General features: G+C 38.1%; 3 protein-coding genes across 3 annotated transcripts in view; 1 reads left to right on the top strand and 2 right to left on the bottom strand.

Moving 5' to 3' along the window:
• MMP26 (matrix metallopeptidase 26) overlaps positions 1 to 20,175 on the top strand; it is a 370,667-nt gene that overhangs the window by 283,296 nt on the left and 67,196 nt on the right. The window lies entirely within an intron of this gene.
• On the bottom strand, positions 4,771 to 7,289 carry OR51G2 (olfactory receptor family 51 subfamily G member 2). Its single transcript, XM_005578928.4, has 2 exons — positions 6,802 to 7,289; positions 4,771 to 6,574 (listed from the first exon to the last, which is right to left on the bottom strand). The coding sequence occupies exon 2, from the start codon at positions 5,821 to 5,823 to the stop codon at positions 4,879 to 4,881; it is 945 nt and encodes a 314-aa protein (XP_005578985.2). The 5' UTR covers positions 5,824 to 6,574; positions 6,802 to 7,289; the 3' UTR covers positions 4,771 to 4,878.
• Positions 10,353 to 19,307, bottom strand: OR51G1 (olfactory receptor family 51 subfamily G member 1). The gene is given in 2 exon segments (XM_005578927.4): positions 10,353 to 10,639; positions 17,557 to 19,307. A coding segment is annotated over 1 exon segment (966 nt). The 5' UTR covers positions 18,665 to 19,307; the 3' UTR covers positions 10,353 to 10,639; positions 17,557 to 17,698.

Raw genomic sequence — 20,175 nt, 5'->3', positions numbered from 1 at the left:
TAACACAAAGACATTATGTTACTTATATCCAAACCTCTGCTTTTGGTGTATTTTTTTGGTCAGAAATACTACATTCATTTTCTATTTCTGCATAACAAATTACTAAAAACTTAGTGGCTCAAAACAATACAAATGTATTGTTTTATAATTCTGTAAGCTGGAGTTCTGAGATGGGTTTCACTGGGCTAAAATCAAGGTGTTAGCAAGCCTACATTCCTTTCTGGAGACACAGAGGAAAATCTGTTTTCATGCATTTTCTGACTTCTAGAGGTAACCCACAATTCTTGCCTCATAGATCCCCTCCACCTTCAAAGCCAGGAACATTGCATCTTCCTGTGACTTTATTCTGTAGTCGCATCTCTCTCTGACCATGGTCAGTAACGAGTCTCTACTTTTAAGGATTCATATAATTAGATTGGGTTCCCCTGGATAATCTTGGATATTTTACCTATGCTAAGGTTTTGAATGTTAATCAGTCTACATAATATCATTTTCCATGTAAAGTAATATATTTACAAGTTTCAGAGGTTATAATGTTGAAATCATTAGGAGAGGGTGCACTCTGCCTACCATAAATACATTTCCTCAACTTCTCTTTATCTGTTTATTTATTTAGCAGGACATACCTAGATGTACTGTATTCAACTTTGCTGACACCTTTTGGCTCCAATTACAACAAATTTATACCTTAATTTTATTCCCTTTCTTATAAACGGATATCTACACCATAATTTAAAATAAATAAGGGCCTTTAATTGTTCAAAGATTGCTTACATCTCTGCCAAATTGTAAACTCCATAGGATACATATGTCTGCACATCTTAGTTTTTCTGTGCCTGTAGTACTTAGCGCATATTCAGACGAAGAAGGGCCCAATAAATATCTATTGATCAATTTGTAAATGCATGAGTGACCATCACAGAATTAAAAAAAACCTCATTTCCTGAGCTCAAAATCCTGAGCTTTCCCTGAGGACAGAGTCCTAAAATTATAATATGTCAATCATATCCAATTGCAACATATAATCATGCCTTCAGGCAGTTCCTTTCCTCCCACTATAATCATGCCAGGCCTAAAGTAAAAACTGTAGTGTCTTCTGAAACTTAGCTGTCTTCTCTGCTAAAGGCCGGAGGTACTCAATAGATATTGGTTGGATAAATATGAAAGCTACAGTCACTGCAAATTCTGATCTCTGTGTATTACTGACTGCACTTTAAGACACCCTCCTTCTCTCAGTTTACCACTTGAATATTCTTGACAAGAATTATTTATAATGGTCATTGTCATCAAGAAATGACACATAATGATTTCAGCAAATAATGGACTTTGTTATCTCTCAGCTTTTTCTAAGAATATTTGCTTTGCTTAGGATGCTATTTTTCCTTAATTTCACCTGGATACCTTCTGACTGACTTTCAAGAATCAATTAGTAGATCATCTGAAGTTGCAAAATGTGCCAGACACCCCCACTATGCAAATCCTTGAGGGTGGGAAATGTGTCCTGTTCATCAATTTATTCCTATTAATTTTTACAGAAATTTGTCAGTGAGTGTTGAATAATGAATAAATGCATAAATGTCAGCCTTGTCTAGCACCCCTCTCTCTCAACCATCTTCAATTCACCAATTAATGTAGCTTCCAGCTTACTTCGCTCCAGTCACACTGGTCCTCTTGCTATTCCTAGAACACTCAGGTTCATTTCTACCTCAGGACTGCTATACTTGTTCTGAAATTCTGCAATGTTCTTCCCTCAATTTTTATTTTTCGTATATCTAACTCCATCATATTGGTCATAATTTTGTTCAGAAAAACCCCTCTTTATAGAGGCCTTCTCTGCTCACCCATTCAATCACTCTAAACCCATTATCCCACTATGTTTCCTTCAGAGTACTTAGCAGTGTATGATATAGTTAATCATTTACTGTGCTGTTGTCTGTCTCTACCACCAAAATGTAAGTCAAGAGAACAGGTTTTGTTATCCTTTTGCTCACTATTTTCCTATAATGTATGCTTAGAGAGAGGAGAATACTCAACAACTTTTTTTTACCCAACTAACTTCTGCTTATAAGCACTTTAAGCCTTAACTAAGGCAACCCCTCTAGAAAGCCATCTATGGCCCTCTTTCCCCTCAGGTTGGTTTCTGGGATCCCTCACTTATTTACCACACATTCTTCATTGTGTTTTTTTTGTCTGTGTTATTATGTTTATGTTTTATGTTAGGAATTAAAGTAACCAAAGTTGATTGTGAATAAAAGAACATGCTAAGAATTATCTTACAAAGTTTTGCATATATGATATATCTAAATTGCATAGACAGCCTTGTGGGGTAGACATTTTTAGTTCTGTTTAAAAGAAAATTGATCTCAGATAAATAGAATAATTTGTCTAAGTCACACAGAGAGGAAGTAGAACTTTCTATACCTGACCCCCTACTTGCTGCTATATCAGAATAATTTTTAATTTATCATCAGACATAAGAGAACACAACGCCTTTATGGGGACTGAAATTACAAGTACACATCACAGAGAGAATCCAGCCGTGAAGCTGTAAACATGCCTCAAATTTTTCAGTGGTTTAATTTTTTCTTCCGAAGTTTTCCGTATGCACAACCATAAAAGACATACACCACTCACGACACTCACAGACATATTGTATTCAATTTGCTGTGTACAGCTAATCATAGGCCTTTTGCATGTTAATACCCACAATTCACACATACACATTGTAAAAATGAGAAATTCACAATGAACGATGTTGGAATATTGAGCCTTAGAAGAACGTGATTATGGGATCTGAGTTACATAACAGGCAGCTATAACCTAGGCAGCTGTTACCTTTGTTTCTCTTATTGTAAGAGAATACTTTTCTTTAATTACATTGTTTTTAAAAATGTTGTAAAAAACTATAGGATGCTAGAGTTTTCCTTTTATTTAATTACGTTGTTTTTTAAAATGTTGTAAAAAACTATAGGATGCTAGAGAAGACCTTTTCCCACTCCATTGTTGATCTTCATTATAGATTAACTTACATCTTAACTTCTCTTACATGAAAACCTCAGGACTATCACATTGTCTAGACTGGAATGTTAAATATACTCTTTCAAATTGGAAAAGAAAAAAAGCTGTAACTATTCAAATTGCTATAACTCAAAAGTCAGCCTTAGTATGGAAAATGTTGTAGTCCTCTTAAATTTATTTGCTTTCCACGTGCATAAGCAAATCCTTAACTTTTCAGCTTCGGAGCAATGACCCCATTCCTTTGGGGTCTGTTACTCAAATGGTCATTCTCAACTTTGTGACTAAATAAGCTCTTTTAAATTGGGTTCTGATCCTTTTGATTATTTTAGGGTTGATGATATCATTGCAGAAACAGTGTTCTCATGCCAAACAGGATGGGACACTGGTGTTGGGAGCAGGGACAGGCATATCCAATGTTAAATGTCAGGGGTACTAGATTGCCTTGGAAGAGACCAGCCTCAGGTGAGAACTGGCTCCACATACACTTCATAGTAGAAGACATTGTGTTCAGCCACACCCTTTCTTGATCCTGCACTAAAACCATGCAGGAACATGACATTCTCATGCTTCTCTCTAGGTGTTCAAAGCTCCCCTTGGCAATATCATATTCAAGCTTGCTTTCCTCACAGTTACCTCCAAGCCAAAACTGCAAATACTATATTGACATGTATTACTCAAAATATAACTTTTATCTAGAATGTCTTGGGGGTACCATAACAATACAACATATAAAAGGGCATAACAAACTATCCTTGGTTCCTTGGCTTGTAATCTTTCTGATACAGTCAGTACCCCAATCTGTTTCCACTTCACCTCATTTTTCTTAAACCTTTCCAACATTCTAGAGAATAAAAATGGCAACAAAAACAACACTTCAGATAATTCTCAGAATACATTTTCGTCTCTCTCACTTCTGCTTCAGGTTTGCACATGCTGTTCCTTTGGATTGGAGCATATTTTTGTCTCCTTCCTCTTACAGTTTTTGACTGCCTAATGTCTACATTTCCCTTAAGGCTATTACTGTGTCAATTCAGGGACAACTTTTTTGATGCTCCCTTCCCCCAGCTAGGGGAAGATGACTCCCAAACTGACTTCTTTTAACTTTGAAGAATACAATTAACATGTGATTGTGTAATGAATCTTCCCAAAATTTAGCGTCTTAAAAATATTTATTTTGTTTACAAATCTGTAATTTTGGCTGAGTCGGAGAACAATTGATTGCTTTATCAGATGCCAATTGGAGAGGTTGGAAGGTTGCCGAATGGAATAATCTGAGGATTCTCCACCCACTGGTGGTTAACACTGACTCCGCTAAGTTCTCAGCCTTAGCTGAGTGAGACCTTGGTTGAGCCTATTGGATGGAACACCTTACATGGGCCCTCTCCACATTGTCTGGGCTTCCTCTTAGTATAGGGGCTGGGTTTCAAAAACAAGCATTGAGTGAAACAGACAGAAATAGTAGAGGAATTGAGGTGGAACAGAGAGAGAGAGAGAGGAGATACATGGGCTATTTCCACAATATTCAATTCATGAGGCATTTACAAATTCTATCCAGTTACAAGGGGAGAAGAAATAGACTCTATCTCTTTATGAGGAGTAGCAAGTTCCTGGAAGAGAATGTGGGATTAGAATTATTCTTGTGGCTATTTTTAGAAAATAAAATTTACCATATCATATTACATTTTATCCCCCCTTGCCCTTGCCACAAAAGAGTGAGCGTTCTGTAAGGACTGTGACTCATCCCTATACATATTTGTTGAGTAAGTAAATGTCTCTTTTATTTCATGCATGTTAGAAATTATAAAGGATAGGTAAACAAGGGCATGTTTCAGGAGACAGTGGCTCTAACACTAGACACAGTTAGTAACAAAAGGCATGGGTCACTCGATCCCGGATCTGTTTCGTCTTCACACTGTAGACAATGGGATTCATCATGGGAGGAAAGAGAAGATACATGAAACCCATGACCACCTGGACCAGGGTGGGTGCCTGCTTTCCAAAGCGATGGATGACAGAGAGGCCAATCATGGGAGTGTAGAAGAGTAGCACAGCACAGATGTGGGAAACACAGGTGTTAAGAGCCTTGAGTCTCTCAGCCCTGGAGGTGATGGACAGCACGGTGTGCAGGATCAGAGCGTAAGAGAAGAGGATGAGCAGTGAGTCTATACCCACTGTAGAGACGATGACAAACATGCCATAGATGCTGTTGGCCTTCATATTGGCACAGGCCAATTTCATCACTTCTTGGTGGAGACAATAAGAATGTGAGAGAACTGGGGAGCCACAATAGGTGAATCTTTTGAGCATAAAAGGCAATGGAAAAATAAGTGCTACACTACGACCCAGAGAGATCAGGCCAATCCTGCCAATGACTGTGTTGGTGAGAATGGAAGCATAGTGCAAGGGGCAGCAGATAGCCACAAAGCGGTCAAAGGCCATAGACAGTAGCACAGAGGACTCGAGGAAGGATAAGCAGTGAATGAAAAAGAGCTGAGCAAAGCAGGCATCGTGGCTAATTTCTCGTGCCCCAACCCAAAAGATGCTGAGGACTGTAGGGAGAGTGCAAAGGGACAGACCCAGGTCAATCAGAGCCAGCATGGACAAGAAGAGATACATAGGTTCATGGAGTGAGCACTCTGTTTTAATGATGAAAAGAATTGTGCAGTTGCCCAGGATGGAAACCAGGTACATGAAGCACAGTGGGATGGAGATCCAGATGTGCACGTGCTCCAACCCAGGAATGCCACTCAGCAAGAAGGTAGCAGAAACGTGGCTGCTGCCGTTTCCCAGGGATCCCAGGGTCATTGTGTGAGGAGACAAGGGGGAAGGTGGGTGCCCTCCAAAATCCTGAAGTAAATTGAGACAGTAATAGTGATTGCACCTGGTAGAAATTAAAGAAAAAATACTAGAATCAAATATACCTAGAACTGTGCAGCTCCTTCTAGTGGTTATTTCTTTCTGGTCCTTGGCTTCTTCTCAATATCTTTTTGAGGAAATTAGTCTCATAGTTTCAACAAGAAACAAAGACATGGAATTGTGAAGTGATGAGCCAAACTGGGTGAGTTGGAGATTCTAAATGAGTTGTTCCACACTTTTTGCTTTTTTCTGACTTCTGTATCAACCAGGTCTTCTTAGCCACTGGAGTTTTTACTAGTCTCACCCAATGGGATGCACCCAGGGGCCGGGCGCAGTGGCTCACAGCTGTAATCCCAGCACTTTGGGAGGCCGAGGTGGGTAGATCATGAGGTCAGCAGATCGAGACCATCCTGGCTAACACAGTGAAATCCCATCTCTACTAAAAATACAAAAAAAAAAAAAAAAAAAAGGTGTGGAAGGAGGGAGATTTCAGGCTCTCTCTGCCAGCACTATGGGTTGGCAGTGGGTGTGTTGTGCCACTGAAGACCACAGCTGTTGTTGGGGACTTTTCTCTTATAGCAGCATGCTCCTTGAGTTGTAGTCCTTGCTCTCTGCTCCCTTCAGACTAAGAAGTGAGAGTTTCCTCATTATTCTTCTTGGCCATATTTAACTTTGCCTGCCTCTTACCAGTAGATTTTTTCTGGAAAAAAATAAATAAATAAATAAAAGTCCTCACATGCCTTTTTTCTACCAGACCTCTCACTAATATTCCAACTTTCATTTCACCTTGTTTTCTTCTCCCTTATCTTTCTGTGCTTTCTTTGCTGTAGTTTTAGTTTTTTACTTTCTTTCTCTTTTTTGTTTTTGATTAACTTCTCCACGCCCATACAAGCCCTAATTCTAGACACAGACCAACCCTTCACTCACCTTCTCCTCTGGTCTTCCTGACATAGAAGCTTAGTCTTGTCCAAGTAGCTCATAAATGCTGTTCAGCTTACAGAATTCCAAAGAGAGGTGGAGAGCATGTCAATGATGACCTGTGAAGCTATTTCTGACTGCTAGAGTAAGACATCAAAGCCCTGATACTCCTGTCAGTCAGTAACCAAAATTCCCCAGAAGTCCAGGAATCCAACTGCTGTGGACCTAAGTGGCAAAAGAGGCTAAAGCACCATCAACCACGGCCACATCCCCAACTACAAGGTCATGTCCAGGAGAGCCTGCTGAACACGGAGCAGTGATGCTGGAAAGGCCCAGTCTTCTACAGAGGAAGAAATGAAGGCTCAGGAGAGTCTTGTCACTGGGCAGAGGTCATATGCCAATTTAGGCCTCCGACTTCCAGAGCAGGGATCTTTCCACTCTCAATTAACATCACTAGAATATGAGCTCAAAGAGGGTAGGGGCTTTTCTTTGTTTGCCTCTGTCAATCCAGTATTTAGAACATGCCCCAGTACATAGCAGATGCTAAGCATTTTTTTTTTGCATGAATAAGTTATTTTTTATTTAGCTAAGGAATAGTAACTTGGTGCAGGTTTTATCTCCTTAAAAACCCTATGAATATTCTATTGATAACATTATGCTGTAGATAAGAAAACAGAAGCTTAGAGAAAATTATTTACATTTCTAAGATCAGACAAATAGTAAAGACAAAAATAGGATTTGAACGAATATTTGATTTTTCTCTAGACTTCAGGATACAGACAATGATTACTCTTTCTTGTCACATAGATAATAATTCAGTGTCAAGTAGCACAGCTAGCTTAACAGACCTTTAAAAGCATTGCTGATTCTTTAGCTGAATAAATAAATAAGCTAACTGGAGAAACACACATAAAGATATACACGGACACTTTCTCTCTCACTCTAATAACGGTGGCATTAATAGTCCAGGCTATTAGCTCACTGTCCACTTGAAGATCATGTAGCCTCTCACACTGTGTTCCTCAGCTTCTGCTATGGCCATGATCCGTGGTTACCACATTACACAGCAAAGTGAATTCAGAAAAGCTGTGACGAATTCACCTGTCAGGGATAGACAAGCTACATATTGGGTTAACAATGTAATTTTTATGTGTTCTGTAGAATCAGTTTTTATTACATGGATGTAATAGTCTCTAACTGTTCAGTGTTTTAATTGCACGATGAAATTCATTAAAACGTCCATGTTCCATAATTACTCTTGTAAAACATTCAGAGAGCCTGGCAAATAGTAGATACTCTTCAGTAATTCTGTTTCTTCCTTCACCCCTCTATTTCATTTTAACATCAAAATAAACCTAAGGTGGAAATTATTTTTGACATTAAAATGAAATAGGATGTTGAAGAGGGAAAGAAATGGAATTACTGAAGAACAGCTACAATTTGCCAGGCTCTGTATTAGGGACATTCCAAAAATCATCACACCCAGACTTTAGAAGAACTTTTCAAGTTAGTATTATTGTCTCAATTTGCAAATGAGGAAAGAGAGGCTTAGAGAATTTTATAATATCCCTAGAATCATGCAGTCAGTCAGTGCCGGAGTTGGAATTCAGACTTAGATCTCTGTAGTTCCAAGGCACATACTGAAAAGTTGGAAAAATTTTGGTTAACAAACCCCAGCAATTATTTAAGTTAAGGCAGCCTGAAATGGGTGGAGGTTAAATTAGAAAGATATAGAGAAATGTTAAATGTCTGGATCACATCTTTTTTTCCTATAAACTCAAGACAGACTTTCTTTGGGATTGAAACTGGTGCTTCAGATTGTAAGGAGGTAGAGCAGAACAGGAATCAGAGAGAATAATTAGGATAGGTTAGAGGAGGTGACTTGGAAATAAAATAAAATTGAGAATAATGATGCCAGGAGATATCTGCTTGGAAAAGATCACCTTTAGCCTGTTCCCCAGAGAGTTCTTAGTATGATAATTATTCTAAGTGCCTCTCATTTAAAATCCTTGCAGAATCTATTAGCAGGTTTGATAAGGACTTCATTATTCCTGACCAGGATTAAGCAGCTGTCCAGAATATGGTGGGATCAGAAGGATAGACTTAACCCATGGGTTTTCTGCCCGCAAGTTGTTTTGCTTTAAGACTACTTTCTGAAGGGACTTGAGCAAGTCTAATGACCGTTCTAATTCTATTATAATAGACCACACTTTGTGATCACTCAGGGAAATATCATTTTATGTCACAGGAAAACTTTTTCCCAAAGAGTTAGACTACTTCCTGCCCATCTCCTTGTTTCTTGGAAAAAACTCCTGTTCTACTAACTTGTGTCTGAGACTGGGGGTAGATGTTGAACCTTTAACAACTGAGCTCCTTTCATGCCTAAATGTCAATTTTGCCCACCTAACTTGCTTAACTGTCTGGGTCTAATCAATATTCCTGCTGTTACCATAGAGGAGGCAAGTCTCTGGGCAAGAAACCAAGGAAATTGACTAATGTGAGAAAGATGTTGTCTACTTTCTGAGCTGGTGCTAAGATCAGACCTGTGAACCCATGAAGCCAGCAAGATCTGATTGCAACAGTTACCATCTTTAGCAGGTGCCCTCTGCAGCCTCTCGGTAGACAAAGTCCCTTCTATCTTTCTCTCTCCAAAGCTCGGGCTGAGTCTTCTGGGATCTTTTCTTGGCTCTACACTCAGCATCAAACACCTGGTTACTATATAAACTCCTCACATACCAAGGCTAAAAATAAAGGCCATGAACGCTAGAGTGAGTGGAAGATGGATGTTTAAATTCACGACTTTTATGCAACTGCACAAGGTATCCATTGAGACCCTTTCAAGGATCTTTAATCAATTCCCTAGCAGGCCTGGCTCCCTGGACCTCATTACCTCAGACCCTGGAGATAAAAGAAAAAGGGGCGAGGAGACTGGTCTTGTGACATACCGGGATGGGAAGCCCAGAGGATGCCATGCACCAACCATTGGTGAAGAATATGGAAAAAGTTTTGAACCAATTCCACTGCTTTGGGAAAGCAGAGTGGGTGCTATTGATAATGTTTTTTGTGTGATAGGGCATAACTCCAGTTAATGCACACTGGATAATTACATTCACTTTACAATCATAAGTGAATTTAAAAAGGGATTTTTAAATTGAATGCGTACTCCATCACCCAGGGGAGGAAGGAAATCAGGCTAGGTTCTTGGAAACACTGGGATGTTATTGATGATTATTCTGGGTGCTCAGGTAACCCTATATGCTCCTGATTCCTGACTACTCTCAGGGACTTCGTCTCCTCTTCCTGTCTCTGATCCACTCAGAACTCAGTCCTTTGATTCCAGACATCCAGGAGCTAATTGGAGAAACTAATCCATTCTTGTACACTTGGGGGTGAGAAGAGCCCCTGCAAAAGGTAATTAGAACTGAAAAGGAGTTTTTATGTGATTATACAAGGGTATGAAGAGTTAATCATCCATTTTTGGCCTCTGGGAAAGCTGATGAAGAAGGCATTTTAGAGAGAGAAATGAACAGGGCATTTCAGTGTTTTTATTACCCAGATAATTAGTAACCAGCTTACTTGATTTATTTTGGGAGTATAAAGGTGTAAATATTAGGAAACGCCCCCACAGTACCAAACCACTTATTATAGGTTATTTCAATTTGTTGGCCTGGCTGATGCCTTTGGAATGTGGCAAGCTTCCTCTTGTGGCCGCAGTTATCTTTGGTTGAGCATGTTGTATAAACATTTAAGTATCATGAAGCAGTGTTTTTCAACTCACAGTCCCCAGATAATATGGATCAGAAACTCTTACGATACTTGTTAAAATGTAGATTTCTGGTTCTCACCCCTGCAAGACAAAATCAGAAATTTTGACATTTGTAACAGCTACAAAGGTAAAGGAATTTTCACATATCCTTGTCTTTATGACTTTTCAACTCTAATTATAGAATTTTTATCCCCTCTATAATTAATAGTATATCTGTACTTTTAGCATAGAATTTGTTCCAAAATATGGTAACCTATTGTATTAGTTTGCTAGGGATGCTATAACAAAATACCAAACTGAGTAGCTTAACAACAGAAATATTTTTCCTTTTCTTTTTGCAGTTCTGAAGGCCAGCAAAATCTAAAATTAAAGTGTTAACAGATTTGTTTTCTCCTGAGACTTCTCTCCTTGTTTGCACATGTCCACTTTCTCGCTATGTTCTTCAATGCCCTTTTCTCTATGTGTGTGTGCCCCTGTTTTCTTCTTGGGCATCCAAATTTACTCTTCTTACAAGGACACCAGTATATTGAATTAAGGCCCACCGTGTTGGTCAAATTTTAACTTAATTACCCCTTTTATGCCTATATCATACTTTCTGTCACTCATTTATTCATCAATTTAGTAAATATTTTCTAACCAAAGTAATATTTTGCATATAATAAAATCATACATTTTATTTTCTGCCTCTCACATGTAATATTTATTTATAGCCTCTGAGGCAAAGTTCTGGGAGAAGAGAGCTGGTATTAGATGTGTTTTGGCAGAAACTTGATTTGAATGCCAGATATTCGGAAAGAGAGAGAGAAAAAAAAGCTAGAGAAAAAAAAAGCTTGAGAAAGATATTTGATTAATATTTGAAATAGCTTTAATTAGAAAGAGTACAGAGATTCATCAATATTACAGAGAAGATAACCTTATGTGCTTTACATTTCAAACACGAAGTTTCTGTAAGGACAAAACAAGATATGATGTGGGGAAACTAGAATTCAGAAAGTCTAAAGGGCACAATGCCAAAAAGTTCAGTTTTCACGGTAAGATGTGACTCTGAGTCCTCATCCATTAGATATGTGATATTGATTACAGTAATTTATCTCATTGAACCTACTGTATAAAAGTGTTGTGCAAGAATTAAAGAAGAAATTGACTCTTTTATTAAATAGTAAGATAGCACTGAATATAGTTTGAGAAAATTAAAATTTTAACAGCATGTTTGATGTTCAATGTCTTACTAGACAAACATTACAATCATTTAAAAATGTGTGTTAGAAACATACCTTTCAATTAACATTCAGGTGAAAACATACTTAAAATGGAAAAAATCAGAGCCTGTTTAACACAAATTAGCATTTATTATGGTGAAGGCAATCAAGAATAAAGTAGTTTGGGGATGAAAAAAGAGGCTCTCTGATGAGAAAAAGCCATATCTACCGCAAAAACAGTGCAAATAAGAGAAACATAGGTGTCCTGTGTCCCCACACTGCTCCCAGGGAGTGTCATGTAAGACATGGTGTTTAAAATAGGGAGTAGGAGGTGAAAATGAGAACAGTACCCATGACTGAATCTGCACCCGTGCCACTAGGCAATACATGTAGTTTTCAGTTACACCAGAGCAGGCCAGGTTCATGTTACTTTTGTATAGACAGAGGAATAGGTCAGAATGCTCAGTCTGTAAGAAAAGAACTGTCTTAGAAGGACAGGGAGGGAGAAAACAAGGGCCAGGCTCTTGGTCCAAAACCAACCAACCAACCAACAAAACAAAACAAAATAGTCTCTCCTCTTGGACTCTGCAAAGATTGAGCTGTGAAGTGTACTTTAATGGTGAGAAATGACTTCCAAATTATCCAAGGTCATTGTGAGAAAACTTAAGACTCTATGAAGAAGAAAATGTGGATGAAGACCACATCAGTAGTAACCAGCAGTAACCTGGATGTCATTAAACTGGAAGACATCCAGGGCATCAGGAATGGTAGAAAAGGCAAAACCCAAGCCAGAGGCAACCAAGAGAACCAATAATTAATACATGAGCTCACAGAGGCGACAGGCATGTCTAACTATGTGTTCAGTTACCCAGGTGAGAGAGAAGATGGACATGACAAGCCAGGCAGGTACTTTCTCTGGAATGCCCGTTCGAGTAAAGGCTGCAGGTTGGGTGCTGCCATTTATGAAAGATCCCATGCTTTTGTCTCTAGAGAGAAACCTCAATACCATTGGTTCAGCAGAAGGAAGTTTTGTCTGGCTTTTTCCATTGACATATTATAATGAACAAACAGAAAGTTGAATGTGCATGGTAATATGGTCTGGAAGAAAAGTTATATGTTGCCATTATTGTCCTGAACATTAGTATTTTCTTCAGAATATGTATCTTGCCTAATTTTGATCATTTTAATCGCTCCGATCTTTTTCAAATCTTATCATTTCTGATTGTTTATTATTAAGATATTCTTAGTTCTTTTATAGTTCTATAAAGCAGTAATTTGGACTTGTTTTCTGATAGTCGCTTGCTCTACTTCTTGTTTGGCATTGTGGGAATGAGACAAGAATAAAGAGAAGCACATAAAAGGAAGATAAATAATCACTTTTCTCCAGAAAGAAATCTTAGCTAGAAAGATAAGACTATGTTCTCATTTACTTAGTGATTCCTTTATGTGTTAATTTATTCATCACGTATAGGTTAAACTTTGTGTGCAGTTTTCTCCCTTTGCTCTCTCCCCTATCTCTTACTCTTTTCTCTCCCTCCTTCTCTATTTTCTCTGTCTCTTCTCTCTCCATGTCTCTTTAAAAGAACTTAATATAAATATAAAATTAAATTGATAAATTTTATTATATCTTTTTCTAACTTTTCAAACATTTTCTCATGACAATTATAATGAAAATGTAAGTCATTATAATTTTTAGAATTTGAAAATAAGATATATTAATATTTTAATGTACATCACATGTACTCCCACTTGACTGGCATTTCCAGGTCTAGCATGACATTTGATACTCTCAGAAGCCCAATGAAATACGTAGACAATAAACTTCCCTCATTTTATGAATGCCTAGGACAGTGCCAGGCATCACCTGGCTCACAGGATATATTTACTGACTGGTGAAGGAGATCACAGAGCCTTTCCTTGTGTGCATACATTCTCTTCTCTTTCTTGCATTCCTCTCTTCCTGAGTTCTGGTACTAGAATTCAATGTATCATATCTGACCACCGTAGCTGTTCTGTAGCTTCCCAAATCCACTCTCTTAAGTTCCCATTTGGTGAGAATCTGCAAACTGATTAAGCAACATTGTGAAAGAGGAAACTCTTTATAGTGAAATCTGCCTTCTTTCTCCCTCTATTTTTCACCACACTCTTAATTTCCTTATTTTAAAGAAAAACATTCAATTTTCAGATTTATATTTCTCAACACATTCATGAAAAGAGAAACTTTAAGGGTTGGAGTGTGGCTTCCTAATACTTTGTAGAGGACACTTTGCCACTGTGTGCTTAGCATAGGAGCAAGACTGGAAAGAGTTCTGCTCACCACCCGCTCCTACCTCTAGGTCTCCAGTCCCGTGCTTAGGACCTGAATGCATGTCTAGTTTTCTTTCCAAATTACCTATTTGTTTGAAGAAGTTTCACTAGACTGAGGTTTTCTGGGCTTTCCTCCATCACAGATAACTTCCTGCCATATCGCTGCATCTTAATTCTTTCTCTCCTACATCTAAATTTTGTTCTTCAGAAAAGCACAGTAAAATCCACAGCAGGAACAAAGCAAAGCCGCTAGCTTGCCTGTTTTCCTCATGCCTGAGAAGTTACTGGTTTACTTACCTGTACTGAGAAGCACGGCAAGGACAAGTGAATGTGTCTAAAAGGTGATGAGAGGGGCTTGGGTCAGAGATGGAAAAAAAAGGGAGGAAAGAGGCTATTATGTTTTGCTGATACCTAGATTTCTGTCTTTATGGGACCTTTTTGTAAGTGCTCTTTGTGGTCTTTTAAAGAAACCTAAGCCTTCTTCTCTTGGCTTCTAACATTATTCAGAGACCTTTGCCAGCCCTGAGTTTAATCCTTCCTTAATGTAAGTAGCTAGTAGAACCAAGAGTAGGCCATCTAAAACTAGCTTGTGTAAGTGCTCTTTTGCTTGCTGTACCTTCCTTCCACATTGTTTCCACAATGCACTTCTACTCCTCTTATTGAGCTCTGACTATTTCTACAAGTTCCAGCTTAATTTCTTCCAACATAGTTCCATTCTAGCCACTGACATTTGGAGATTGGGCTTTACACCAAACTCATTATGACACAGAAAGGAAACCTCCATACTCTGACATGAGGCCCCAGATGTAAGAGGTGCTCAGAATATTATGGAGAATCACGGTCATAATGATAATAGCAAAGACCATATAATTAAATGCAAAGCAAGCACAGAACAATTAAATATAATTCCTTCAGTATGGTTTCAGGTAGTGTTGTGTGCAGTTCTGTCAAGGACTTTGGTTTCATTTCTCAGCCCCAAATGGGGAGAGAAATTGTATTATAAAAATCCTTTGGGTTTCATTCAAATTTTACCTATATTTAAGGTTTACCATCATATGTTGATTCTCTATAAAATATCCAAAATGAGAAGGGTAATCTTTTCTCTAATATCCTACCTAAAAAGTATACTTTAATTCAGAAAATAAAATGCTTCTAGTAGTAAATAAAAGCAGTCATTACTGGTAGGTATCAGATGTCGTCTTTCAGTGTTTACTTAGACATAACACTATAGGAACAAGTGAATATTTATTGAATTCTGTGAGTGTAGAGACAGCTAATCTTTTACGTCAAACCACTGGAGATTATTTAGATTCTGTCCTGATTTCCAAACAATATTCCATGAGCTGAGTAACACGTTGGTATTGAAGGGATAACTGACAAATGGCAGAAAACACAGGCACAGCTTGTAGGACTTTTATATTCTTACGACAAGTGGATGAAGTACCTATCTTATTTGAAAACTCTTCTTTTCCCTAGGCTCACAATTTAGATGTCATCCAAAGAGCTCTGCTATAACCAAGTTGTCCCAAATCCTGCCTTGGGGCCTCAGTCTAGCAAAGAGAGAAGGATACTGACTTTCCCAAAAGAAGCCCAGTATGAGTAAGTGGACTAGGTTGTAAACATGGATAAAGTACAATAAAACACAATAAAATAAAATAAATGACAGTGACAGATCAGTGAGGGATTCCAGTCATGCACTGGCCAAAGGCTCATGACTTCATCCAGTATGGAAACACTGTACTAAGAAAAAATGTAGTTACAGAAGGTTTCTAATTTGGGACACATATGCATGCATGTGCATATCTACATGGTTTCACTTGTGTGAGCATGTAAGCACTGTCATGCAGTGCATGTGTCTTATCAAAAACTCGGTATTTCATTAGGATGTATATTTGTATGAATCTACATATTTAAAATACCTGAGCTATTGTGTACCTTTGTATGTATTCACGATCATATGCACTTATTTAAAGTTATGCAAAAGTGGTTATGTCTACAGTTGTTTTCTTTGGTGTTTTATTCACAGGGAAAGAAGAAACTCTAAAAAGATCTTTTTTAATTTTAAAAAAGTTTTATTAAATGTTATTGCTTTTAAAAATTTTGTATAATTTTAAAGGGTACTAGTGTAGTTTTGTTACATAGATATATTGCATAGTGGTGAAGTCTGGGCTTTTAGTGTAACTATCACTCAAGTAATGTGTATTGTATCCATTAAGTAATTTCCCATGCCTTACTGCCATCCCATTCTCCCACATTTCTGAGTCACTAGTGTTTATTATTTCAAACACTATGTCCAGGTGTAAACATTATTTAGCTTTCACTTATAAGGGAGAACATGTAGTATTTGACTTTCTGTTTCCGAGATGTTTCACTTAAGATAATGGCCAACAAGCATAAGAAAAAATGATCAACTTCATTGATAATTTTTTAGTGTAGGTAACTTGCTTCTAGCTCTACTAGTTAAATTTACTTCTTCTTCATGGTGAATTTCACATTTTTATGTTTTCCTTCTGGAGACTTTCCTTTTTGGCATCTAGAGTCAAGCCAAGGTAACTAGAAAGAGAAGCAATTGCTGAGTCAAAATCCTCTCCTTCTCATGACTCCACATAAAGTCATGGCAGAGAATACCTCTACCTACACGAATATATAAAGAGTTACTAAGTTCACTCCCTATGTGTCTAGATATATGTGATAATGCACAGAAATGAATTCACACAAACTGGCCAACTAGGACATATGTACCAACACAAACAAGCATGACACAACAGATATATATGCTGAGAAATATCAAAATACACCAAGAAAGAAAAGCAGCAGTATTTGTATCTTCATGCAGACTTTGACATGGCTAGATACAGAGATGAGAGAAACATCTTACAAATAAGCGTAAAATAACACATACTTTTCTTTTACCTTTTTACTCTTTTACCATCATAAATAAAGGAAGAAATCAAGCCTTTTCCCTAGTCACACAGATAGTGAGTGATAATCCTCAATCTCAATTACATCTTTTGAGGATTATCCATGAACAATTTTGTGTTGTTTCAATTTGATAACTTCCCTTAAACTCCCAGGGCGTCTTCTCCTTTTCTCAATTTTGTGGGCATATGCTTAGTAAAGACTGTCATGAAAAGTCATTACCTGGGGTGTGGATATAGATATGTACAAATATGTTTTAAATGAATAAAATTTGTCATTATGATAAAGTAACGTAAAAATAAATAAATAAAAATATGTTTAAACAGTTAATCTTCAATGAAATTAACTGGCCAGAGAACTGAATGATGAAACTTTTGTACTGTCTTATATTTTGTCCATTCATAATGGTTAATATTTGTTGAGAATTGCATATTTTCCAGATACTGTGTTAGAACACTACATAAATTATTTAATCTTTACAACATCCCTATGAGGAAGTAAGGTATTATAATTATTTCCTTGCTCATTCTGTAGTTGAGGAAACTGGAGAACAGAGAGGTAAGTAACATTCACCTGGTCACACTGCCTTATGTTGCACAGCCAATTGCCTTTTTGTTGACAGTCAACAGTTTATTATTTTGCCACAGCATAGCTGAAAACAAACAAACAGAAACCTGTGGGCTTTATGTCCAAAACTTCCTCTCTTCACTCTAACTTAATCCTTCCAAAAACACCTAAGTGACTTTATAAACTGAAACTTCTTAATGATGCACTGGCGAATTTGCTTGGTCTTGATGCTGTAGACAATGGGGTTCATGAGGGGTGGTACCAGCAGATACACATAGGACATGAGGAGGTGTACAACGCGGGGCAGATGTTCACCAAAACAATGCACAAGAGATAAGCCAATCATGGGGATGTAGAAGAGCAGTACAGCACAGATATGAGAGATACAGGTGTTGAGGGCTCAGAGTCGCTCCTGGCAGGATGTGAAGCTGAGCACGGTGTGAAGGATGGCGGCGTATGAGAGAAACATGAGCAGGGAGTCCATACCCACAGTGCAGGCCACAACAAAGAGCCCGTAGATGTGATTGACAGTGATGCCAGAGCAGGCCAGCTTCATGATCTCCAGGAGAAGACAGTAAGCATGAGCCATCACATGGGAGCAGCAATACTGGAAGCGCTTCAGGAGGAATGGCAAGGGGAGGATGAGGAGGGCACTTCTAAGCACTGAGCTTAGCCCCATCTTGACAATATGTACAGGGATCAGGATGGTGGAGTAACGCAGTGGGTTGCAGATGGCCATGTAGCGGTCAATGGACATGGATAACAGAACTGATGACTCCACTAGAGACAAGGTGTGAATGAAGAAGAGCTGAGTGAAACAGGCAGGGATGCCAATCTCTCTGGCATCAAACCAGAAAATGCCCAGGACAGTGGGCTGTGTGGAAAGGCAAAGGCCTAAGTCTGTGAGAGCTAGCATGCCCAAGAAATAGTACATGGGTTCATGGAGAGTAGCATCAGTACGGATGACGTGGAGAATGGTGAGGTTCCCCAAGATAACTGTCAGGTAGATGAAGCAGAAGGGAATAGAGATCCAGCCATGGAGACCTTCTAGACCTTGGAAGCCCATCAGGAAGAAAGCGGCTCTTTGGAGGTTGCTATTATAAAGAATTGCCATAACTTTACAATCTTGGATTCAGAAACCTGCAATATAGAATGAGATTCCTGGAAAGTGACAAGGCTGAATTCTCACCCATCTAAATGTCCCAAGATCAGCCAGTAAGGAAGCATCTGCAGATGGCATAGGGGAGAACTGGGTGGGAGCTGATCTATTAGCCTTTTCTACTGGGTCTAGGAAGGAGACTTTTGATGGATGAAGAGGCAAATAGTAGTAGGCAAATCTGAAGCCTGGAACGAAGGAACATCTTGGAAGAATCTTGGACTTCAGAAAACATTTCTAGAAAAGGGGAGTTTTGGATTTCGTTCTGAGAGATATGAAGAGAGATGTGTGTCTTTAATAGCAGGGCAATTAAGCCAGGACTGGATCTAGAGATAGAGAGGCAGAAGAGATTTACACTAGGTTTGAAGCACAAGGAGCAAAGGAGAAAAATCTGAAATCACCAGGAAAAGCCTGAAGTCTTTGGTTTAGAATGAGGAAACTAAATCAGAAGGCACTCAGAGTGAGTTTTGCCTGTGGGGCTGGGATTGATATGACATCTAGGTATCCAGGTCTATTCCTGTAACATCTGAACCGAGTTCTCCTTTGTTCTGCCTTCATAAATTTTATTCAATTGCATTGAAAAATGCTCTACTGAGTTATATATATACATAAGTGTAGTGTGACTAGTACATTGTTTGTCACATGCATTAAAATAATAAAAGATAACATTTCTTAAATACATTACAAGCCTGTTACTTTTGTAAGTGCCTAATGTGTATTACATCATTCAACTCTGACACCAATTCTAACTTAATTCTAAAATTAAATTTAAAATCCCATGGGTTTCCTATCTTGGAAAAGTCTATGAATAGACATTTCCATTACGTAAATACCATTTGATAAGTCAAGATGGATGACAACAGAAGACACATGTGTTAGAGACCAAGTCCAGTTTGGGATGTGCTGAATTTAAAGATAAATTTCTGGTGAGAGGGTCTAGAGGATATTAAATGTAGTGATTGTGGTGTGATTGAGGGCTTGAGTTACAGGTATGCACCATGGGTATGGAGAAAATTCCTAGGAGATACAAGGTAAAAAGGAAAGACGGGGGTTCAGTTCATAAAACTAGTAACTTTTAAATGAGAGCAGGTCACAATGTTAAAACTACAAAGGAGACAGAGAATGGAGAATCAAAGAAATAGGATGAAAGTAATAGTACATAATGTCAATAAAATCAAGCCACCACTGTTGACTACAAAAAAAAAAAAAAAGATGAAGTAGGAAAAGGTTTCTTTTTTTTGACATTTTACTTACAATGGCTAAGTCATTGTTAATTTTGTTGATTTTTCAGAGACTGTTTTAATAGACTGGAAAAGCATTATAAGGGCTTACCTTATTAGTGGGGTAAGGAGGATTAAGTAAAAAGTTTATATTCTGTGCCATTTCCCTCTGAGAGAAAATCTACAGATGGGTGAGAATATTAGGATTTTGTAGGAAAGAAAGATAGGAAGTTGAGGATATTCTTTCAA

Source organism: Macaca fascicularis, chromosome 14 (assembly GCF_037993035.2).
Source record: "Macaca fascicularis isolate 582-1 chromosome 14, T2T-MFA8v1.1".
NCBI classification, from domain to species: Eukaryota; Metazoa; Chordata; class Mammalia; order Primates; family Cercopithecidae; genus Macaca; species Macaca fascicularis.
Note: the sequence above shows the minus strand (reverse complement) of the source record. Positions and strands in the feature narration are given on the sequence as shown.